At 44.1% G+C, this 24,450-nt stretch overlaps 1 protein-coding gene across 1 annotated transcript in view; it reads right to left on the bottom strand.

Annotated features, from left to right (window-relative positions):
* The window catches only part of LAMB4 (laminin subunit beta 4), a 100,134-nt gene that overhangs the window by 21,058 nt on the left and 54,626 nt on the right, over positions 1 to 24,450 (bottom strand). Inside the window, exons 19-27 of the mRNA XM_042915075.1 lie at positions 23,271 to 23,502; positions 22,346 to 22,503; positions 20,435 to 20,659; positions 19,114 to 19,334; positions 13,604 to 13,700; positions 9,064 to 9,439; positions 5,352 to 5,512; positions 2,182 to 2,387; positions 1,402 to 1,563 (exon numbers count right to left, since the gene is read on the bottom strand). Coding sequence (XP_042771009.1) covers positions 1,402 to 1,563; positions 2,182 to 2,387; positions 5,352 to 5,512; positions 9,064 to 9,439; positions 13,604 to 13,700; positions 19,114 to 19,334; positions 20,435 to 20,659; positions 22,346 to 22,503; positions 23,271 to 23,502 — 1,838 coding nt within the window. The remainder of the gene's footprint in view (positions 1 to 1,401; positions 1,564 to 2,181; positions 2,388 to 5,351; positions 5,513 to 9,063; positions 9,440 to 13,603; positions 13,701 to 19,113; positions 19,335 to 20,434; positions 20,660 to 22,345; positions 22,504 to 23,270; positions 23,503 to 24,450) is intronic.

The raw sequence follows: 24,450 nt of genomic DNA, 5'->3' as shown, positions 1-24,450 counted from the left end.
GGTGTCTGTTGCTTACAAACAGGAATGCTAACTGGTATAATATTTAACTTATATTGTAAAAAAAAATTCAGCTCTTTGATTTTTCTCTCCATCAAAGACTCTATGTATATCGTCAAAAACGGACCAAATGAGGCCACACATCGTCATCTTGTTTACAAGATCAATCCAATGTACTCACAGAATACCTAAAATTGCATTCATCCTTTCAAGATGAATATAATGCATTCACAAAAAGAAACCTAAAGAAAACTAAGCAATTAAATATTACCCTCATTTACCAACACGACTGGAAAAATAAATGAAAACATTTAAAATTATTAGAGACTCAATTATCAGGTACTTAAATATTAAAACGATTGCATCATATCTCTCAACATGGGAAGGAGTACAAGGCCCAAGGGTGTATTCCTATTAAAATATTTTTGGGGACACCTGGGTGGCTCAGTCGGTTAAGCATCTGACTTTGGCTCAAGTCATAATCTCACAGTCCATGAGTTCGAGCCCCGCGTTTGGCTCTGTGCCGACAGCTCAGAGCCTGGAGCCTGCTTTGGATTCTGTGTCTCCCTCTCTGCCCCTCCCCCACTCACACACACACACACACACACACACACACACACACACACACACTCTCTCTCTCTCTCTCTCTCAAGAATAAGTAAACATTAAAAAAAAAGTTTTTAAATAAAGTAAAATATTTTCTAAAATTAAATTCCAGGGCTGCCTGGGTGTCTCGGTTGGTTAAGTGTCAGACACTTGATCTCGGCTCAGGCCATGATCTTGCGGACTGTGAGACTGAGTCCCATGTCGGGCTCTGTGCTGACAGTAAGGAGCCAGCTTGGGACTCACTCTCTCTCTTCTCTCTCTGCCCCTCCCCTGCTTGTGTGCTCTCTCAAATAAACAAACATTTAAAAAAGTGTTTCAAATGAACTTCGAACATTAAAATTTGCATATTTAGTAGAATTTCAAATATATCCTTGAATTTATAAAATTTTTTCTTTACCTTGAGGGATCTATAGTTTTCAAAACTTTAAGGCTAGAAGTCTTCACATTTCTACGCAGTATTTGCTATAAAAGAGAAAACTCCACACAGGTCTATGTCCTCCAAGCATATACTTCTTTGTCACACACACACAATATACACACATACATAAAAAATATATTTACACATGTACAGATAATACATATATAATAGAAAATACATCAATATTCACACGTACTTCTAAATGTACATTTACATCCACACTCATCTGTCTTTTTAATCCTATCTTTCCAAGCATATGAACACCTAATATTCAGAAGCTGTCCTTTCCCTTAAATGGCAGTTTTAAAAATTTCAAACAGTTTGCTTTTCTCTTTTGACTGCTACAGCTTTATAAGTGGAACAAGAGAAGACATATTTACCTGATTCTTCCAACCTTGAACCTGGTCGCTCAAATTATGAATCACAGACTCTGCTTCCTGAGCTTGCTGGAGGGCATGGCCGGAGAGGGTCCGGGAGCCACGGCAGCTGGGGTCCCCACAGGACGGAAGCACGCACGGCATGTCCCCTGGTACCCCACACACCTCACAGGAGAAATGATTTATGTTGAAAAGCAACATATTGGCAGAGTTTCTTCTAATGCCACCTGGGTCACTGAGGCAAAGCACTGCTCTGTGCATATGTATTTCTTCAGCAGTGGTTCATGGATACAACCCAGTAAATGTTTCTAGGTACCTAAATATCTGAATCTTTTGTTATCAGCATTGTGTCAATCAATGCCATTTTTACGCTGAGAGTTTTGGGGGGAAACAGTCAAATATCTAGCATTTCTCACTAATTTCATTTTTTTTTAAATAAAAATTACCTTTTACTTATAGTAGAGTGGGAGGAGGAAATGATCATAATCTGTACCATTGTGGAAATAGCAAATAATATAAGTAAACATAAAACACTAAAATCAAGCCACAGTCTTACTCTGAATTTTCTCAAACTTTGACCTAGGATATAAAAAGTAAAATATAAATAAATGTATTTATATTGTTTCTATCTTATAGAACAGAGCGTATATATGTTATTTATATTTACACATTTATAAAACATAAATAAGAAAATAAAATGTAAGACGGGGACATACAACTGAAGAGATCTGTATACCAAGTAGAAACTACAAACACTTTTACGACACCTTCATGAATATTTACCTTTTCAATCAGTATTTGGATATCCGGGACTGTAATCTGCTTTAATTTTTCCAATGACAAGTTTTCTTTTGAGCTTAGCATATCAAACATGCTATGTAAGTCATTCCTGGTTTTTTCAGAGTTTTTTATGATAGAAGTGGTTTCAGTAATTTTCTTTTCAGCAGATGATGACCTCTGATAATGCTTCTTGATAGTCTCTGAGGGATCTATATTAATGCAAATTGAGGTCAGATAAATTTTGCAAAGACAAATGCAATTATATGCTGGTTATCAAGACCGTCCTTCCACAGTTTGACCATGGGCTTGGTCTCAAAGGTCAATACAAAAATTTGCCATCCTCTTCCTTGAATTTCTACCCAATGGGGAAGGATAAGAGATAGTGAAACAGATATCCATAGAATAGGTACACAGCACTGAGGTTGATCTTGCAGACATGGGTGTGAGTGTTGGCTTTACCCTTTACCGTCTGAGTCTGTCCTGGAGCAAATCAGTCAACTGCTTAGATTGTGTTTGTTTGATGGTAATTTGTGAGGATTAAGTGAAATAATACGAGAACACTCCGTAAAGTGTTCCGCAAATGCATTAGCTATGTATTAATTAGTACCTAACCCTGACATGAGAAACCAACCCAGTTTACCTAACCATATGGAACAGGAGTTGCCGAATTTGTCCCGGAAAGGGCCAGGGAATAAATGTTTTAGGCTTGCTGGCCACCGCGTGTCTGTCACAACTTTTCACCTCTGCCACTGTAGAGTGAAACGGCCACAAGCAATATGTCAACAAACAGGTGAGGCTGTCTCCTAATGAAACTTCACTTTGACCCCTGACGTTGAGGCCGATGGCAACGGCTCTCGTGGTGGAGTCCTTTCTACGTGGCTGCACTTCCTGTCAGTGTTCTTTCTTCCTCTTCACAGAACACTGTGAGGTCGCACTGGTGTGATCCCCACCCCCCCCCCCAACATGTTACAAGTGAGAAGATGAGGCTCTGATGAGGTAAGTTATTTGTCTGAGGTCTCGCTGACAGTAAGAGAGAACGTCAGGATGTGAAGCCAGGTGGTTTGATTCCAGAAACTATGTTCTTAAGCACGTCCCTGTATTTTCCATACTTACCGTAAAATACAAATTCATGAAAGGGATATGGTACGTTTTACTGCAAAGGACAGTGTAGCAGGACTTGAAATTATAACTCTTTATTTTAGGAACGTTGAAGGGCAGGGTCCTGATCTTGACCCCCTACACAACCATAATTTGGGCATGAGACAACCACACCTTCCTATTGCTTGAGATACTTTTCTGCCTTTATTTCTCTGGCAAACTTTATCTTCATTTGTGAACTCCAAGTCAGAGGTCGCGTACTTCCCAGAGCCTTTCCCAGTAAACCCAGCGAGAATTAATTCTGTTCCCCCCTGCTCTGTTCCCAGCGTGGCTTGAAGATGCTGTAATACAGTCTTGTCGCTGTTTGGGGCTGCTTCCATGCCTGTCCTCCCTACTAGACCGGAGTAACTCGGGGCAAGAACTCGCCCTTCTCCCTGCCCCATCTCTACTGCCCTGCACACGGTCAGGTGTCCCGAGGAAGCTTCAGGAATTGCTGCTGGATTGTGAGCTTGAGAGGATTAACCTGGGGGCAGTGTTCTCCTATTTGGCTCTGGTGACTGCGGAGGCATTTTCTTTTTGAAATTGTACTGAAATAGAGCTCAGGGTGAATTTACTACATTTCAAAACATTCTGGGAAGGGTCCAGAAGCTTCATAAAATTGCCAGGAGTCCACAGTAGAAAAAAGGTCCAGACCGCCTTTATCTGGCATGTTCCAGACAGAGGCCGCTCCGCTGGCCAGGTCCTGGGCAGGTGACCACAAGGCAGAGAGCCCTGACTCTGGGGGACACTGGGAGGGGCTGAGCAGGCTTCAGTTTCCCCTGAGATGGACACTGTCCTCACAGACTAATCTACACTCTCTTTCTCTGTCTGCGTGTGGATTCCTAGATGCCGGTCCAGATCTTTCATGCCATCAACGGTTCTGAGGCCGCAATCTGGATGGCGACAGTTGAAATGTCCTTTCTCTGAGTCTCACAGTTTGTTCCTTTGACTCTGAGGGAAGAGACAAGGCTTTCTGGGCATCACTGATGTCTGTGGAGGGACAAGTTGGTTTTGGAACATCAGGGTCTAGTTCTAAAGCTGGCACCCCCTCCACTCTGGGGGCAGCCTCTGGGAACTCCCACAGGGCTCAGGCTTGAGGTGCTGGGGCTTGGCCTGCTTGCTTTGCAACAGGGTGAGATGATCGTGAGTTGCCTGCCTTCCACAACAGCTTTCCTGAGTTGGGAAATTCCCCCTCCCCCCCCCCCGCCCTCGCCAGAGTGTACGTGTCCCAGCAATCCACTGATGCATTTTCAATCCTTTCAATGGGCACCTTCTTCCAGATAGGAATCAGACCAAATCCCTTACTCTTCAGAGAGTTTATTGAGCACCATCCCTAGTTACTTCACTAAATTTAGACCTTCCATGAGGGTCATGATTCTCTTTCAGGTGGAGATCAGATGAAAACCTGGAGCATGCACACAGGGTAAGGAGACGCTCCCGACGACTTTGCCTTGAGACGTGCTTCGTGCACATTTTCTCTTTGCCTCTCCATTAGGTGGGTTAGGGGAGCGGACGTTCAGGGCTGCCTCTCCCGGTAGTGACAAGTTATCTGCTTCTAGATGTAAAACGGGGATCTCATCAGAGATCAGGACATGAACTAATCCAAGTTTTGCTTTTGTGTTCCATTTTGCCTCCAAGTCAGTCTTGGCTCTGGCGTGGTTCCCGTTCATTTTAACAGCATAAGATGAATTAAGGACTTTTAGTACATTACAAGACTCCAAATCTCTACAAAGGTCTTACGAGAAACGTTCGCTGAAGTCCTTTTGGCCTCATATGCCTTTGCCTTTCTGGTTGCTGGAAATGGAGTATCACACATTGTTAGCTCTACTCATTATTTTCAGCAAATGCTACCCAAGCTCTGCCAGGTTTACAAAGTCAAAATACTCATGTGCAAATAATACCTTTAATGGGTGTGTTTTCACGTCCTAAAGTGCTCAGACACCATGGCAATGAGCACAGGGTGATTCACTAATGGAATGCACTATGGATTTCATCAACCTTTGTCCATAAACGTTGATGTGCATTTTCTCTCTTACCCATGATGTTTGCAGTATGGGCCCGGGAGCGCAAATCAATTTCTTTCTGAAGATCTTCAAGTAAGAGGTCTGCCTCGTTCTTCATTCTTACCATTGTTTCTTTCAGATCTTGAAACTCATGTACTGCTTTCAGTTGCAGGCTTAGCTGCATGATTTGTTCCCTAGAGGCAAAATGAGAGTAAACGTAGCAAAGCTTGTGTTACTTTTGATAGATCAGTGAAAAACACCTAAAAATTGCCCTCATTATTAGGTAGCCTCATCGTTAGAATGCATCCCTCTTCCCTGATGTGTTGTTTGACAGCTTATAGCTCTGTTTATGGTTTACCTCTTTGTTGCCAATTCAGCTGCCTGGACTGTTTCAGCACTCACTCAAAATAAGATCAGCATACAAGGTCTAGTAGAACAAAGGCTTTGAATCTTTCAATTTCAACTGTTTATACTCTTTCTGCCTCCCTTTGCTTTGGGTTTTCAAAAACAGGTATTCAGACATGGTTCATTTAAATCAATGAGATCCAATCTACATTCAGTTTTCAACACAGAAGTCCTCACCCTGCCTGCGGTAAAAACCAGTTCTTTCTTTAGAATAAATCTTGCTTGCAGCCAGGTTCCTTCTAGTACCACTTCTGTACAAGGTCTCAACTTTTTTTTTTTTACATTTATTTATTTGTTTTGAGGGGGGCGTGCAGAGAGAAAGAGGGAGAGAGAGAGAGAGAGAGAGAGAGAGAGAGAGAGAGAATCCCAAGCAGGCTCTGTGCTGTCAGTGCAGAGCCCGATGTGGGGCTCAAACTCCTGAACTGTGAGATCATGACTGAGCTGAAATCAAGACTCTATGCTTAACTGACTAAGCCACCCAAAGGTCTTAATTTTTAATTCCCATGAGTGACAAGGAGGTTTCCTTGTTGTGAGTACCCTCGGTACATTCATTCTCCTCACCTTCTTCTCAATGGCACACATCTTGGTTCCACTTCAATTGACTGGGTTCAGCACCCACAGTGGGTTCAAGTGAATAATTGCTATACATCCCTCGTGATCAGGAGATTCAGTGCAAATCTTGAAAAGCACAGTTGAGGAAAATTACAATATGAATCCACGGCGCTGATTTATCTCCGTGGAAGTGCCAAGCATTAACTAACGTTTCCGAGCATTTTCTGCTCTAACTCTCCCTTCTAATTTACAGACTTTTCCTTCGGGGGCCAACTGTCAGGACTACAGTTCACCAGGCTAATAATAATAATAATAATAACAACAATAACAACAGTGCAATACAATGTAGTTACTGTTATTATAATTAGTACTCTTGAAGCACTTATAATGCATCAGACATCGAGCTAAGTGGCTTGTCTGAGTAATTCTCACAAGAAACCTTGAAATAGAGACTGTATCCCCTTTTTGTTGATGAAGAAACAGAAGGTTGGAGAAGCTAAATAACTTGTCCACGGCCACACAGCAGTAAGTGATTTCAGTCATGGAATCTATACCCATGACACCCTGGGTTCCCTGTCCTCCCCTCCCCCTTCCTTTGCAATTTGCCCAGCCGACCTCTGCTGTACAACTAAACCCAGCCTGGAGAACATCAGCTGGGAGAGGGTGGCCTCTGCTGTTGGGGGTCCCTCCGCGAGGCAATGGCCAATGAAGTACAAAGAGGTGGAAGGATGGAGAAGGAAACGTATGTCTTTTTCTGAAGAAATCACGGAAGGCGTCCAGGAGGAGGTGGTGTTTTGGTGGTTGCTAACGAGGAATAGGAGCTCAGCAGGCAGAGCAAGAGAGGGCAGGCATGCTGGTTTCTGGCAGAAGCGGCCCAGTGCTCACTGATTTCCTCATCACTCCAGGCCTGGCCCTGGCACTCCTGCTTCTCTTGCTCTCTTCTGCTCTACTGGGGTGGGGCGGGGGAGGGGGGTTCTTGTAGTCTCTGTTCAGCATGTGCACTGTGGATTGGCTCATTCTGCTTCCTCGGTTCCACTTCGTTTGCCATTTGCTATAACCACAAACCGGTGGTCCGTGGGCAAAGTGCATTCTCAAGACACATTTATTTAGCCTATACGGTACTTTTTATTATGATTATTATTTAATGTTTATTTATTTTTGAGACAGAGCGTGAGCAGGGGAGGGGCAGAGATAGAGAGGGAGACACAGAATCTGAAACAGGCTCCAGGCTCTGAGCTGTCAGCACAGAGCCCAACGCGGGGCTCGAACTCACAAACTGTGAGATCATGACCTGAGCCGAAGTCGGACGCTTAACCAACTGAGCCAACCAGGCGCCCCTATACGGTGCGTTTTAAAAGCACTGTTGGGTGAGCTGGCTATATTTTAAAGTGGGTACATGTCCATAAAAATCTGGATGTCTGACATCTCTTGAAAAGTGGGGAGATCTGGGGACCCAGGGCCCTAATCCCGTGGGACAACGGTCCTTACAAGACTCTGGATGTTCCGGTTCTCACCTGCCAGCTTGACCTGGCCACATGACTTCCCTGGGCCCCTTAGCTGCATGGCCCTTCCTCTGAACTGTCTGGGGGGACTGTATCTTCTTCCTTCTACCACTTTGTTTTGAGAGAGAGAGTGCACATGCACATGCGTGAATGGGGGAGGTACAGAGAGAGAGGGAGAGCAGAACTCCTGCAAACCCCGAGCAAGTTCCACACTGTCAGCACAGAGCCGGACATGGAGCGGAGCTCAATCCCACAAATGGTGAGATCCGTGAGATCGTGACCTGAGCTGGATACTTAACAGACGGAGCCACCCAGGCGCCTGCCCTCTTCCCTGTGTTAACTTTTAAGCAATTACCATCTACTTCTGGGATTTGTGCCTGGTGATAATGAATGGCCTTTTACTTCCACCTGTGTTTTATATAACACAAAACTCTTCAGCTTCAACTCTTCCTCAATCCAGGACCTTCTGCTGGGGGCGGGGGATAGTTTGCTATATAAGCACAATCCTTTTGGTTTCTTAGTAGACTATATGCTCAGGAAAGGGCAGAAACTATATCCAATGCATTCCGGTTATGCCCAGAGCACTTGGCAAACTTTTTTCTGCAAAGGTCCAGATAGTAAACATTTTAAGCCTTGGGGGCCATTAGTCTCTGTCACAACTACTCTACTCTGCCATGGTCCTGGGAAAGCAGCCACAGAGGATATGGCGACAAATGGACTCGGGTGCATTCCAGTGAAACTTCATTTACACAACTAGGGGATATGTTGGATTTTGCCTGCGGTTTGCTGACCCCTGGCCCATAATTTCCGGAAATGTTTGACGAATGAAAAAAAGGAATCAACGACATCTAATAAAAATGACTATGCATTTGGAGGAAATTGTCATACTTATTACAGGACTTTGCATTAATGTAGGCGTTTCTCAACTGAAGAATTGGGGAAGATTTAGCAAATCTTCCCATGTGCATGACTGAAAAAAATATATTTGTATTATAAACTACCCTATTGCCAATTTTGCATCTTTCAGCTCTGCTGGGTTTGGGCTTTCCCAAAGCAAGCTCTTAACGATTGCCTTTTTGTTATAATCAATGGCATCTGGAAAGATCACGTGTAATCCTAACTAGGTAAGAAAGAGACAGACAGCCATGATCGCCAGCCTGGTTATTAACTGAATTATTTCCCTAGCGTCCACATAGGTATGTTTCTCAGCTGAAAGCTGTTAAAGTTCAAAAGGAGTTCAGGTAAATCGGGAACTTGGCTATCTATTGCTTATGCACAAATCTTACCGAACAGAGTCTTGATAATCCTTGGCTTTTAAGAATTCCCCAGATGAGAAAACAGGATGTTTTAAAATCCTTTCTATTTCAGACATGTTCTCTCTGAGGCCTTTGAAGTCGGCCTCACAGACAAGCAGGGTCTCTGTTTTATCTTCCGTGTTAGCAGCCAGCCCAATTAACCCTTGCACTGCTTTGGAGAGGGAAGAAGCAGCACGGTCCCACTGATCAAAGCACTGGTGACACGGAAGACAGGCAGGGAATTCCTGGCCGTGACCTCTGGCGCAGCGATCGCAGCGAGGGCCGCTCACACCCTCCCGACAGCGGCACATGCCTGTGTTCTGGTCACAGACAGGCTTCTGGGTACCTTCTGTGTTGCAGTCACATGCTAAAACACAAGAGAGAAGGAGCAGAGAATGTCAGTCCCTTGACCTTTTGTTTAGGACTAGCTCAAGAATAAAGTACACTCCTCTCTCCCGAGAATGTCCCCAGTTCCCATTTCTTTTATTTATTTATTTAGAGAGAGCACGCACGCATGTACGAGTGGGGAGAGGGGCAGAGAGAGAGAGAGAGAGAGAGAGAGAGAGACAGAGAGAGAGAATCCCAAGCAGGCTCTGTGCTATCTGCACAGAGCCCGACCTGGGGCTCGATCCCATGAACCTTGAGATCATGACCTGAGCTGAAATCAAGAGTCAGACACTTAACTGATTGAACCACCCAGGCACGCCCCTCCCCACTCCACGCCCATGCCCATTTCTGAGGTGAACATTTAAAATTGGTATAATTATAGAGACCCAGGCAATGGTCATTAAATACAGCATCCCTCTTTCCATTCCACTAACAAACCAGTTTATGGTTTCTTTTCTTTAAAGTTTATTTACTTTTGACAAAGAGAGAGACAGTGTGAGCATGAGCTATGGAGGGGCAGAGAGAGAGGGAGACACAGAATCCAAAGCAGGGTCCAGGCTCCGAGCCATCAGCACAGAGCCCGATGCAGGGCTCGAACGAGCCGTGAGACCATGACCTGGGCTGAAGTTGGATGCTTAACCGACTGAGCCACCCAGGCGCCCCTAGTTCGTGGTTTCTATCTGGAAAATCTTAGGGACCGTCTTTACTGTGCAAGTGTTCATGCTCGGGCTTCTTTACCAATTCGGGTAACATGGATCTACTGGTGGTTGACACATACTCCCCCACGGGTGGCTCAGGCATGTCAGAGACTCTCTCAGAATTCTCCTGAACACCCTCTGTCTTAGTAAAACCCAGCCTGGGTGTGTGGACCCATGCTGTTTTCCATTCTATAAGGTGAATTAGTCCATTCTCAAAAAAGGGGGGGATATTGCTCGTTCGGATTCACCCAAAGGAGTTGAAAACTTACGTCTGCACAAAAACCTGCAGACAGGTGTTTACAGAAGCTTTGTTTATAATTGCCAAAACTTGGAAGCAACCAAGATGTCCTGCAGTAGGTGAGTAGATAAATGAACCATGGTGTAAGGGATATTTTTCAGGGCTAAAAAGACACGAGCTTATCCAGCCATGAAAAGACATGGAGGGACCTTAAATGCATCATATTACCTAGTGGAATAGATCAATCTGAAAAGGCTACATACAGTAGGATGCTGACTACCAGACATTCTGGAAAAGGCAAAACTATGGAGATCGTAAAAAGACTAGTGGTTGGCATGGGCTGTGGGAAGAGGGGTGGAGAGAGCAGAACGGGTGGAGGGCAGAGGTTTTTAGGGCAGTGAAAATATTCCATGTGATACCATACTGGTGGATACACGTCCTTATACATTTGTCCAAAGGCACAGGATGGAAAATACCAAGAGTGAACCGTAAAGTGAACTATGGACTTTGGTGGTTATGGTTTGTAGTTTCGTCAGTTGTGACAAACGTGTCACTGTCTTGGGGATGTTGATAATGGGGAAGGCTATGCATGGAGGGGTGGTGGGGACATACGGGAAATCTCTGTACCTTCCTCTCAATTTTGGCATGAACCTAAAAGTGCTCTCAAAAAAAATAAAGTCCTTTTAGAAAGGGAAAAATTAACTTTGTCTTAGTTAAAAAAAACCCACAAAAAACAAAACTAATGCCGCATGTACTTCATTTGAGTAGGTTTCTGATAAAGGCGGAAGATGGAGGAGGGACAGAGCTATGGAAGTTACAGCAATTTCCAAAAGGTCAGGGAATCATTAGCCTAACTGCAAAGAACAAGTGATTTTAAAATGCATTTTTGGGGCACCTGGGTGGCTCAGTAGGTCAAGCATCGGCCTCTCGGTTTTCGGCTCATGATCTCACGGTTCGTGAGTTCGAACCCCACATGGGGCTCTGTGCTGGCAGCACGGAGCTTGCTTGGAATTCTCTCTCTCTCTGCCTCTCCCTTGCTCACTCTCTCCGTCTCTCAAAAAAATAGATAAATACACTGAAAAAATAAAAATAATTTTAAAAATTTACAAAATGCATTTTACAGCCTGAGTAAAAATGTCAATGACAAATAAAAGCTGATTAACATGCTAAGCTCCTTAACTAGATACCATCTGTCCAGCACGTTCACTTTGGCCTCAGCAGGAACCCCCTCGGGGGCAACACTAGGTCAACTTCACCAGCTGGAGGCCCAAGTTCCTCTTATAAACTACCCTTCCCCAGGAGCGTCAGGGGGGTCTGTGGCCTGAGCTGATCATTTGCAAAGTTTTCTCTATAAAAGATGAAATCTTTTCAGAAAATAAGATTATTGAAATATTAGAGGGGCACAGAGGAAGAGGCTTAGACGGATTTTCCAGGAACCAAAATTCCTCCCTGGTTTTTAATGTAGCAATTACACTTAGAAAACTAAGTGGGACCGGGAAACCGCTGAGCATATGTATTTGAATGGGGCAAGGAGATAAAGGCAATTTATTTTGGTCACAAAAGCACATTTATAGGGGCACCTAGGTGTCTCAGTCGGTTAAGCGTCCGACTCTTTTTTTTTTTTTTTTTTTTTTTTTAAGCGTCCGACTCTTGATTTTGGCTCAGGTCATGCATGATCTCATGTTCGTGAGATCAAGCCCCACATCAAGCTCTGGGCTGACAGCATGGAGCCTGCTTGGGATTTTCTCTCCCGCTCTCTCTGCCTCTCCCCTGCTCTCTCTCTCTCAAAATAAATAAATAAATCTAAAGAAAAAAAGCATGTTTATAAAGGAATAGAAAGGAGGAAAGAGTTACCACGTGTGGCTATGTAGAGGTGCACGTGATAAGCCCACCACATCCGATATTTATTTGGATTGACTTCTTTCAACAGCAGACTTTAGAGATTCAAAAATCCCTCCTCCTAGAATCAACACATATTCTAAATCTGTGCCATCCAGGGGCGCCTGGGGTGGCTCAGTTGGTTAAACATCCGACTTTGGCTCAGGTCATGATCTCACGTCTCATGGGTTCAAGTCCTGCATCGGGGCCTGTGCTGACAGCTCGGAGCCTGGAGCCAGTTTCGGATTCTGTGTCTCCGTCTCTTTCTGCCCCCTTCCCCGTTCGTGCTCTGTTCTCTCTCAAAAATAAATAAACATTAAAAAATTGTTTTTAATCTGTTCTGTCCAATATGGTAGCCACTTACCACAGGTGGCTACTGGAATTTAAATGAATGACACACACAGTTCTGTCCCTCATTTGCACCAGCCACATTGCAAGCACCCACCAGCACACAGGCTGGTGGCTCCTGTGCTGGGTAGTGCCCACCGGACCATTTCCATCTCTGCAGAAAGTTCCTCGGGATGGTGCTGCTCTAAATCCCACAATCAGTGCTAAGACAAGGGACAAAGGGCACTAGAACACAAACTCCGGGAGATCAGGGGGCTGGGGGGGGGGGCTTGCCTTACTGGTCATGACTTAGAGGCATGCGATGCGTATCTTAAAATAAATCATCAGTGAGTATGTGAAAGGCCCAGAGGTATGAGATCCAAGGCGAGGAAACACCCCCTCTGCTGGCTTCCTATGAAGCGCACAGGCTGCTGGCTTCCTGTCCTTCCATCGAGAAACTGTTTTTGTCAACATGCTTCCGAATAGCAGAAAACTGGCTACAAGTCATGACCTCTGAGGTCTGTTCTGTTTTAGTGACTGAAAAATTGCAATACAGGCTTCAACTTTTAATATAGACTAACATTTAATCTAGCCTAAAGTTTCATTTACTTTTTTACTTTTTTTTTTTTTTTTTTATTTTAGGGAGAGAAAGAGAGCACAAGCAGGGGAGGGGCAGAGGGAAAAAGAATCTCAAGCAGGCTCCACACTCAGTGCAGAGCCGATGCGGGGCTTGATCCCACGACCCTGGGATCATGACCTGAGCCGAAATCAAGAGTCGGATGCTCGACCTACTGAGCCACCCAGGTGCCCTTAGCACAAAGTTTTAGTACAGGAGAAAAAAAAAAATTTTTATAAGGCTACAAAAAATATTACTTTCAAAACTAAGATTAAAGTTTGTGAATTTTCTATCAAATAAAGACATTTAAAATTCAGCTGGTTCATAGCATACCCATGGAAGGACCAGGTTGACAGTCCTCATGTTTTTAGAATTACCCATACTTACGAAGGCATCGTCCCAGTGGATCACCATAATAATTTTCCTTGCACTCACTGCAGTGTTTCCCATCATAGCCTAATTTACACGGACACTGGCCTGTAAGCTGTGAGAACAGTCATGGGTGAGGAATTGACAAGCTTTGCGATCTAAAAAAAATAATGCATTTTAATACAAAACAGTTTTCCCTCCAGTGATTTAGAACATACAGCTGTGCACAGGCAGAGGAAAGATGATGGTTCCCACGGCCAGCAACCACCCTCGACAATACCAAGGATCAGGAGCTAATGTGTTTTGGCTCAGGGCCCCTGAATATACCGCCTGCTTCCAGCTGTTCAAGGACAGGTGGCCCCAAACTGGGAAATATACACAGATGTAAATGAAAACAAAACACATAATGGGAAACGGTCCGCATTCTTTTCCTTTACAGTGTTATGGGAGTTCACTCCTAACACAGAGAGGCCACGGACCTGGACTGACATTCATCAATTAATCTGGCAAATCGTGATTCCATTACGGAATGTGCGATGGTGTTTCTCCCAACTGGGCTCGTGTTTTGCTCAACAAAACAACATTTTTTTGCAATTGAGGCTTAATCATTAAAAAAAATATTTTAATGTTTATTTATTTTTGAGAGAGAGAAAGAGAGAGCACGAGTGGGGGAGGGGCAGAGAGAGAGGGAGACACAGAATCTGAAGCAGGCTCCAGGTTCCGAGTGGTCAGCACAGAGCCTGATGCGGGGCTCGAACCCACAAACCGTGAGATTGTGACCTGAGCCGAAGTCGGACCCTCAACCAACTGAGCCACACAGGCACCCCAGTCATTTAATGATAGCTATGAACTGTGTTTTGGGGAGAGGTCTGATTTTTTTTGTGCATCCTCCCAACTGGATCCTTGACCAGCTTTTCTGAAAATGGAGGAGGTTAGAAAATTAACTGTAGAAAAATACAGAAGCAAATCATTATTTTCACGGTCCTAGGTTATTCTTGAGCAAATAAATCTGCTTAAACAACTCTGTAAGTCGCTCAATTTATAAAATGGCTGGATCTACCAAGCTTCTACCCATCTTTGGGGTTCCCATGAGCTTCTGCTCAAATGTAAGGAGTTATGGGGAGCCTACTGTCCCGGAGGCCTGTCATTCTTCTGGTTGTTCTTAACTGCTGCACAATGATTTCTCACACAGTGAGATTTCTCGCACATTTCTCACGTGATGATTTCTGACGCAGAATCTGTTCCTTCGTAACTTGCTCCCATCACTCGGTGTCCTGTCTTATGGAATCGCGCAAAACAAGCGGTCTCCCACTTCCTCTCCTTACGGCCCTTCTCCCAGCTAGAGATGGCTGCTCTCAATTTGCATTTGCTTCTTCTCTTCAGGCTGACTACCCATAATTCCTTCAAGCCTTCATCACAGAATAGCAATGGTTCTATCCACTCTCCGGGCCGTCTTCCTTTGGACACACACCAGTCTGTATGTCAATATGAGGTTTAAAACGTGGTTCTCAGGGAGAACAGCAATGTTCCTACAGCTGCCTGACCTGCACAGGGGACAGTGGGATAATGACTGCCCTGAACTTGGGCCTGGCATTCCCACTACTCCAGCCTGAATGGACATTGTCTCTTTGGCAGCCTGGCCACACTGCTGGCTCAGCTGAAGCACAGAGCGAAAATCCTCAGATGTTTTTCATGCAAGCTGGTGCCAAGCTATTACTCCCACCCTGTATTTATGCAATGGATTTTAAAAACCCAATTGCAAAACTTCACTTTTATCCTGGTAACATTTCATCTTCTTCTTTGCAGCCAACAGGACAGCCCGTCGGGATATCTTGCCTCTTATTCTGGCTTTATCACATTGGCATCCCACTTTGCAATATCTGCAAATTTGATAATATTTGAGAAGCATGTTTCTCCAACTCCATCTAAACTGTTGATGAAAGTATTGGATGGCGCATTTGGATCTCTCTGTAATAAGGCACTAGGGATGCTTTACTGGTTGACATAGAGACATTTATCAGTGGTTGTTTAAACAGCTGGAAATCGAAATATCTACCTGTCTCTTCTATACTCCATTAAAAGTGTTCCCTGATTTTAAAGAGCAACCTTCCGGGGCGCCTGGGTGGCTCAGTTGGTTATATATCCAACTTCGTCCAACTTCGGCTCAGGTCATGACCTTGCGGTACGTGGGTTTGAGCCCCACGTCGAGCTCTGCGCTGACCGCTGGGAGCCTGGAGCCTGCTTCAGATTCTGTGTCTCCCTCTCTCTCTGCCCCTCCCCTGCTCACACGCTGTCTCTCTCTCTCTCAAAAATAAATAAACACTAAAAAAAAATTTAAAGAGCAACCTTCCCCAAGGAATCCCCAATGGACCAGACAATCCCAAATACCCTTGTCATAAGAGGACTTTTTGGTTAAACCAATGCCATCTGACTTTCACCTTGAGCTTCCCTTAGCCTCCATGACTGAACTGTGGTCTTTGTCGAGTGCTGTTGCAAATATACTTCCTAAAAGGTCTGAGAAGCATGCCAGACAGTGATGTCATGAACATTGGGAGTTCCTCTTGAATTAGGAAGCCAAGAAGTCATGGGGAGAGCTACCATTTTGTTTCATGATTGCTGGCTGCAGGTGTGAGGAGTGGAGGGGGATATGAGACAGGTGTGGTCATCTAGTAGTCAGATACCACTCTCCAATAAAAGGAACCAGCACTCCCTAAAGAAATGGCTGATTCTCGGGGCGCCTGGGTGGCTCAGTCGGTTAAGCGGCTGACTTCCGCTCAGGTCATGATCTCGCTGTCCGTGAGTTCGAGCCCCGCGTCAGGCTCTGTGCTTGTGGTGACAGCTCAGAGGCTGGAGCCTGTTTCAGATTCTGTGTCTCCCTCTCTCTCTGACCCTCCCCCGTTCATGCTCTGTCTCTCTGTCTCAAAAATAAATAAAACGTTAAAAAAATTTAAAAAAAAAAGGCTGATCCTAGGATGGGGGCAGGAAACACATCAGATGCGTTTCGAGTATCTTGTCAGGCAGAAAGGGCTTAAAAAAAACCCAAACCCAACAATGATGGGGTAAAAGGGATGCAGAAACCAAATGAAATAGCTCCCAATGACCAAAGCTGGAATAACCTGAACAGCAAAATAAAGCAGTATTGAATTATAACTTGAAGTATAATATAAATACCCATGACTCCATATGGATATTAAAAAATAATAAATGAAGAAAGGGGGGATGATGGATAAATCTCCTGTGCAGAAGAATTCCAAGTAATTTATGGAGACACTCTGCCCTCAAGGCAGGAGTATGAAACTCCCCACTCCTCAAGCATAGACAGTGCATGGTGACTTTCTTCCAAAGAGCATAGTATGGAAAGGAGGAAAAAGAGTAACTTTACAGCAGAGAAACATGACAAACATTACTTCAGCCAGGTGATCGAGATTTGCATCTACAGTGATAAGACATGCACACAGTGTCGAGTCCTGATAGGATGTGATGAGCATCGCATTTTCTCTCCGTGGGCCTCATCCTCAAACTCATAATCCAAGTCTAATCACGAGAAAAACACCAGGTAAATTTGAATAGAGGGACATTTTACAAAATCCTTCTCAAAATTGTTAAGCTCATCAAAACTAAGGAGAGCTTCATCGATGGAGGGTGGGGGAGAGGGGAAAGTGGGTGATGGGCATTGAGGAGGGCACCTGTTGGGATGAGCACTGGGTGTTGTTTGGAAACCAATTTGACAAATTATATTCAAGAAAAATAAGGAGAGCCTGAGAATCATCACGACAAAGAGGAGCTGAGGCTACATGAACGATTAAGTGTCATGTGATGTTCTGGATGGGATCTTGGAACAGAAAAGGGATGTTAGGGATAAAACTCAGGAAACCTGCATAAATTACAGACATTAGTTAATGATAATGTATCAATATTAGTTCACTGATTGTGGTAAATCTACCATACTAATGTAAGATGTTAAAAATAGAGGAAGCCTCGTGTGGGGTACATCTTCTCTGTACTATCTTCACGGCCTTTCTGTAAATCTATTTTAAAATAAACAATTTATTAAGGAAAAAAGGGGGCATGGTGAGTGTGTGGGTGTGGGTTGGAGCAGGAGGGTGGGAGAGAAAGATAAAGAAAAAAAAAGAGAAAGGAAAACACAGTCTGTATATGAGAACTACCCTTCAAAGGTTTACTTGCATTAGACTTGACCTTTGAATAAGTTGAACAGCAGAGGCGAAATTGGAGATGAGCCATGGTTATCATTATGATTATTATTAGTTGGGAAAACTCCAGCTTCTAAAATTGGCATTCTGATTCCAATTATACCCTGGTCCCTATATTGTGGGTTCACTCTAAATTTCTTGTCACTGTTTCATCCTTCCCTCCAATTTCTATTAATGTGAAAAGTGTCTCAAAGAATATATTAAGCCCCAAGCCCTAATCATGACATGAATAGTTTTTTTCCATAAATAGATAATGTCATACTAATTTTAAACATGCTCAGGGTACCTGGGTGGCTCAGTCGATTGAGCGTCCGCCTTTTGATTTCAGCTCAGGTCATGATCTCATGGTTCGTGAATTTGAGCCCCACGTTGGATTCCATGCTGACAGTGTGGAACCTGCTTGGGATTCTCTCTCTGCCTCTCTCTCTCTCTGCCCCTCCACCACTTGATCTCTCTCTCTCTCTCTCTGTCTCACTAAATAAACTTAAAAAAATTGTATGCTCATTGTTTTATTGACTAAAGATCACATGTGCAGTTAAGTAGCATTAATCGCATGTTAAGCAATGTGGATTTGCTCCTAGTGTATTACCCTGCATTCTCCAGGAACAATTAATGCTGGTCTGGTAAGTAAAGAGGACATCTTATTTTACCCATATGTAAACCAACTGATGAAGGGTAGGGAACGACAGCTCAATTGTTTTTTTAATTATTATTTTTTTTAATTGAGAGAGGGAGAAAGAGCATGAGTGGGGTAGAGGGGCAGAGGGAGACAGAGAGAGAATCACAAGCAAGCTCCGGGCTCAGCACAGAGCCTGATGCGGGGCTTGATCCCATGACCCTGGGATCACGACCTGAGCTGAAACCAAGAGTCATATGTTCAACTGACTGAGCTGTCCAGGCGTCCCGACAGCTCAGGTTTTGAAAATGGAACTGTGGGTTCTGGAAGCACCTGTTGATTTTCATTCTGATAAATAATTCTGACCAACGATCAATTTCTTGGAGCTTCCCTAGGATTATACATATGATACAGGGAAAAAGAAAAGGTCGTCTGTATTTCGCTGCGTGTGAATCAAACTTCCCCAGTCACAGAGAGGTGTGGAGAAAACTGAAGCAGGCAAAACTTAACCTTGAGACCCTCATTCTCTTTTTTAGTCCTTTCCATTCCTTGATAAATGCATCTCTCCCCATAGAAGGCCAATCCTGTTTAAAAACACTAACTAGCAACAGTCCATAAAGAAAGCATCGTTTACAAATTTGGAAACCACGTCTCCCCATCACTTCCCACTCCAGCACCCTGGTAAGTTCCAAATGTCTTGCCTGGTCACAGTGGCCACTGTGAGAGGTCCGGGGGTCGCAGTTGCATGGCTGACATCCTCTGCCAGGGACAAGATTCCAGTATCCGTCAGCACAACGGTCACAGGTCTGGCCTGTGACGTTGGGGAGACAAGGACATGTGCCAGTGTTGGGGTCACAGAGGCAAGCTCCCTGACCAGGGGGACACGCAGCAGGAGTCACACCGGAAGGATGGCAGGAACACCCTGGGACAACAGAGCCATTGCTGGAGGCAAATTCGGCAGTAACACTGGCTTTCAACAAACCGTACAGACAGCTTTTCAGACCTGGACGCATCATTCCTCCAAAGGGCTCAAGGCAGAAACACCTGGCAATATTTCAGATTTATCAAAGAATCTAAGTAAGCTGAATCCATTCAACTCTCTTTGGTCTCCCCAAATAGCAATTTCATGTGGTTCGGCCAATTGTGTTCTAAGAGCTCACAATTAGGATGACTGAAAACCTTGCTTTTTTCCTCATGCTATTCATGATCTGAAAATAAACAGTCTATTAAACTGACTTGGGTCCACTGACACAGTTAAATATCTCCTAAAAACAAGCAGTTTTTTAAAAAATTTTAATGTTTATTTATTTTTCAGAGAGAGAGAGAGAGAGAATAAACAGGGACACAGAGAGAGAATAAGCAGGGGCAGAGATAGAGGGAGACACAGAATCCAAAGCAGACTCCAGGCTCTGAGCTGTCAGCACAGAGCCCGATGCGGGGCTCGAACCCACAAAGTGCGGGGTCATGACCTGGGCCGAAGTCAGATGCTTAACTGACTGAGCCACCTCGGCATCCCCCCCTTCTTTTTTATTTAAAAAAAAATTTTTTTTAACGTTTATTTATTTTTGAGATAGAGAGAGACAGAGCATGAATGGGGGAGGGTCAGAGAGAGAGAGGGAGACACAGAATCTGAAATAGGCTCCAGGCTCTAAGCTGTCAGCACAGAGCCCGACACGGGGCTCGAACTCACGGACCGCGAGATCATGACCTGAGCCGAAGTCGGACGCCCAACAGACTGAGCCACCCAGGCGCCCCTCCCCCCTTCTTTTTTAAATCACAGAATCAAACCCTTGCCCTCTTCTTCATCAGTGATTCTTGAATTTATACATTAAAGACACTGGATGAACTAGTTCCAGGGCAGATTCCTGGAGATTCAATTCAGTGGGTCGGAGGTAGTCTAGGAATCTGCCTGTTAATATCCCAGCGCAGTCCCCAGGTGATTCTGGCACAGTACACAGTGGGCCACACTTCACTGCCATAGCCCCACCCTCCCCCACCTTGCCGGAAGCCCAGCAGACTTACTTCTGCAGGTCTGATTGATGGCCGATCCAAAGTGACCCGGTTTGCAGAACTGGCAGTTGGGTCCCTGAGTGTCGTGCAGACATCTAAGGCACTCCCCTGTTACCCGGCTGCAGGACTCTGGATCAGTCACATCGATGTTGTTATTGCACGCACATGGCCGGCAAGGTGCTCCTGAAATTCTGGGATTTCCATAGAAACCCGCAGAGCATTCGCCACACTGCTTACCTGAAAGAAGGAGAGAGGCAAAGGGAGTAAGAAGAGAGGTGTGTGTGTGTGTGTGTGTGTGTGTGTGTGTGTGTTGGGGGAGCAGGGATGGAGACTGTTATAGAGAATAACGAATAATTAGGCGCTTTTAGGGATAACGGGAGGTCACACACTGGAGATGAAGAAGAAAACGTGTTGTGAATTAAAGCAAAACATTCATTTCAATTTCTTATCCATTCAGAGAATAAAATGGTTGTTCAGAACTAAGAAGTCCTTAGTGAAGAATGCAAGAGTGCATTCTAGTCTTTCTTCAAAAACCACAGAGTGGTGGGCACAGGGATCCCTGGATCCTTATATAATGGGGGTGACCCGAGTGCGTCTTGGGACCCAAAGCTAATCTGAGCCCCTGTTCTGGTCCTGGAGGTGAACGTGCAGCACCCTGAGATGTGTGTCTAGCAGTGAAGATGGTGACACTGGTTTTGTTGATGTACGAACCCTGGAGGGTGTCTTTATCAAGCGCTGTCTGGGGAAACCATCCCTGTTACCTTTCCAACTGCCGGGCAATGGTAGTCAGTTAGGTGCCTCAACTCTGGGTCTGCTCCCCTCATTTTGGGTCATCCTAGTTAGGAATTCTCTTGTTGGCCAGTCATGGCCTGAGTTCTTAAAAACTGACCAACCAAGCCAAAATGTACATGGACGAGATCAGAATCATGTAGAGACATAGGCAGCAAATAAGACAAAATTAGCCATATAATTTATTATCATCACGGTAATTATCATTGAAGAAAACTTCGGCACCATAGTTTCAAAATATGATTAAGTCAAGTGGCTTTTATGTTTTTTTCCTTGTTTGCATCACACACACACACACACACACACGCACACACTCATGCTTAAACTCTTCAAAATAAAATGTTTGGTAGAGAGACAGACAAAAATATTGAATTGACTTCTACAGTGTCTGTGCAATGCCCAAATCAGTGCTTCAAGACGTCTGAAAAAAAGAAGTTATATCTTTGAAATATCAGCCAAATGGATTGGTTGGAATTATATAAAGAAAGCATTTGATTAAAATTTCTTAATTTTTAATTGCTTATGTTAGATGTTGTATAAGACATACATGTTACTTAATCACATATGTGTCTTACTTAACATGTGATGATTTTATTTGAAAGAAATCAATTTGATTTGAACTCATTTGGTCAGTTTTCCAGAACATTATTTAAAAAGTTATAGCTCAGAGGAATGAGCTTTTAATTGTCGTTGGTTTTTGAAACATTCAAATTCTTTGTTCAGTAAAGCATCAGTGTACTAAATTGTGCCTTCTTTTTTTAGAGAGAGAGAGAGCAAGAGAGAGGGGCAGAAGGAGGGAGAAGGAGAGAGGCAGAGAGAGAGAGAGAGAGAGAGAGAGAGAGAGAGAGAGAGAGAGAGAGAGAGAGAATCCCAAGCTGAAGCCCATACTCAGCAGGGAGCTGGATGCCAGGCTCAATCCCAGGACCATGAGATCGTGACCTGAGCTGAAATCAAGGGTCAGATGTTCAACCGACTAAGCTACCTAGGCACTCCCCAAATTGTGTCTTCTTGCTATTAACTCATATTCGGTACCCCTCAACTGTTCGAGGCAGATAAATTACAAGCATGGAATCATGTTTTTGAGATAGCAGTATGGGATGGAAGAAAAACACCATCATGAACTATACTGTGTACCTGCATAACCTTGAAGACAATTGCAGATCACATCTGAGCTCCAAGGATCCTGATAACAGGAATGAGCAAAATACTGATTACTCGAGGGAACATCCGGACACGGGCAAGGACGGCAGGAGCGTCCTGAAGGAGGATCCCCATAGTAACCATCAATGCACCTGTCGAGACAATTTCTTTTTACCAAGTGTTCACAGGAAAAACTCACATTAGCCGATGTGGACTTGCCATGCTTGAGGACAGTGCAACTCTCAAAAGTCAACATTTTACATTAAAAAAAAAAAAAAAAAAAGTCAACATTTTAGAAGATGCTTGCTTGCTCTGTGAAGTGAGTTTTTAATTTTTATTTATTAAAATTTTTTTTTTATGTTTATTCATTTTTGAAAGACAGAGAGACAGAGCACAAGGAGGGGTGGGGCGGAGAGAGAGGGGGAGATACAGAATCTGAAGCAGGCTCCAGGCTCTGAGCTGTCAGCACAGAGCCCGATGTGGGGCTCGAACTCACGAACTGCGAGATCATGACCTGAAGTCGGACGCTCAACCAACTGAGCCACCCAGGCGCCCCGAAGTGATTTTTTTAATTTACATTGAAAGTCCCAAGATATAGTCATTAAACTCGATATAAAAGTCCCAAGGTATTGTCATTAAACTCAATATAGTAGCAGTTAATTTACATGTCATATTTCAGGGACATAAAAAGCAAGGTGTCAGGCAAATAAATGCCTAGCTTTTATTTAATCAGACGTCTATCTCATGACAAGATTCTGAAGGACACCAGGACTGATACTCTGTTTCGGCCATCCCCCACCCAGAGATCATTCTACGCTTAAATACTATTGAGAATCTACTCAGCGGTCCTTCAGACAGTGTTGTGAGACCGGAACAAAAGAAACAAAACTAAAAATCAAAGTGCATCTGAATTCCATACCTTTCACAGTTTCTTCCTGTTGTAAAACCCCCGCAATTGAAGCATGACCCTGTCTCTGGATCACAAAGTTCAGCGAAACCATTACAAAGGCAAGGGCGGCAGTTGGGAAATCCAAAGTAGCCTGCCAGGCACCGATCACATTGGAGGCCAGCCACCTCCCCCTGGCAGGCGCACTGTCCCGTTATCTGGTCACATACAGCGCTCTTTGAGCCTTGAGGGTGGCAGTGACATGCTAGATAAAGAAAGAAAGAGAACATGTTGGGTGGGGGCACGTGGTGTGCTGGCGAATTGAGTTATGGTCCTGATTTTGTAGTCCTGAACTTACTGTAGCATCCCAATCAGGTAAATAAAGAGTCTGAGAACCTGGCATGTACCTAGTACCAGGTCAATGTTTATTAAATAATTCACTGATTCACCCAATGAACAGGATGCTGTGAGCCATTGGGTCTCATCAGCACTATTTATACAGAGGACCTGAACAAGGAACATGCTTTTTTTTTTTTTTTTTTTTTTTTTAACATTTGTTTATTTACTTTTGAAAGAGAGAGAGAAGGAGACAGAGGATCCCAAGCAGGCTCTGTGCTGTCAGTGCAGAGCCCAAGGTGGGGCTCCAACTCATGAACCGTGAGATCATGACTGGAGCTGAAATCAAGAGTTGGATGCTTAACTGACCGAGCCACCCAGGCGCCCAACAAGTAATGTGTTTTTAATGACCTAAACTTCCATTTATCACGTGAGTCAAAACTTCAAGATTATAAAAAATGATACCTTTCTCAAGATGGTTGGATTTTTTTCTTTTTCCTGGGCTCAATCAGAAAGGCTCAATCCCTTTCTGACAAAGTGGATCCTTTGAGCCAATCTTCCCTATACAAAAATGGGATATGGAAGACACGTTTGCTCCTTTGTGTATATCCCTTTGTGTATCTCAAGCACTTTTTTTTTAAGAAAGGGAGCGGGGAAGGGGGTAGAAATAACGGACCTAAGCACCGTGTGCTGAACAGCTAGTTGCAGGTGCACTATCTTTCTGAACCATGACTGAAAATATATGCTCCTTTACCTTAGGAACATGGTTCCTATGATAGGTTTCTGTGGGGAACAGTATTTTCGCTATTGGTTTACAGCATGAACAGAGGACTATATACCCTGAACATGACGGCCATGAGAATGTGTCACCATGTAT

The sequence above is a fragment of the Panthera leo genome, chromosome A2 (genome assembly GCF_018350215.1).
Source record: "Panthera leo isolate Ple1 chromosome A2, P.leo_Ple1_pat1.1, whole genome shotgun sequence".
Classification (NCBI taxonomy): Eukaryota; Metazoa; Chordata; class Mammalia; order Carnivora; family Felidae; genus Panthera; species Panthera leo.
This window is presented reverse-complemented; position numbering and strand designations above follow the sequence as displayed.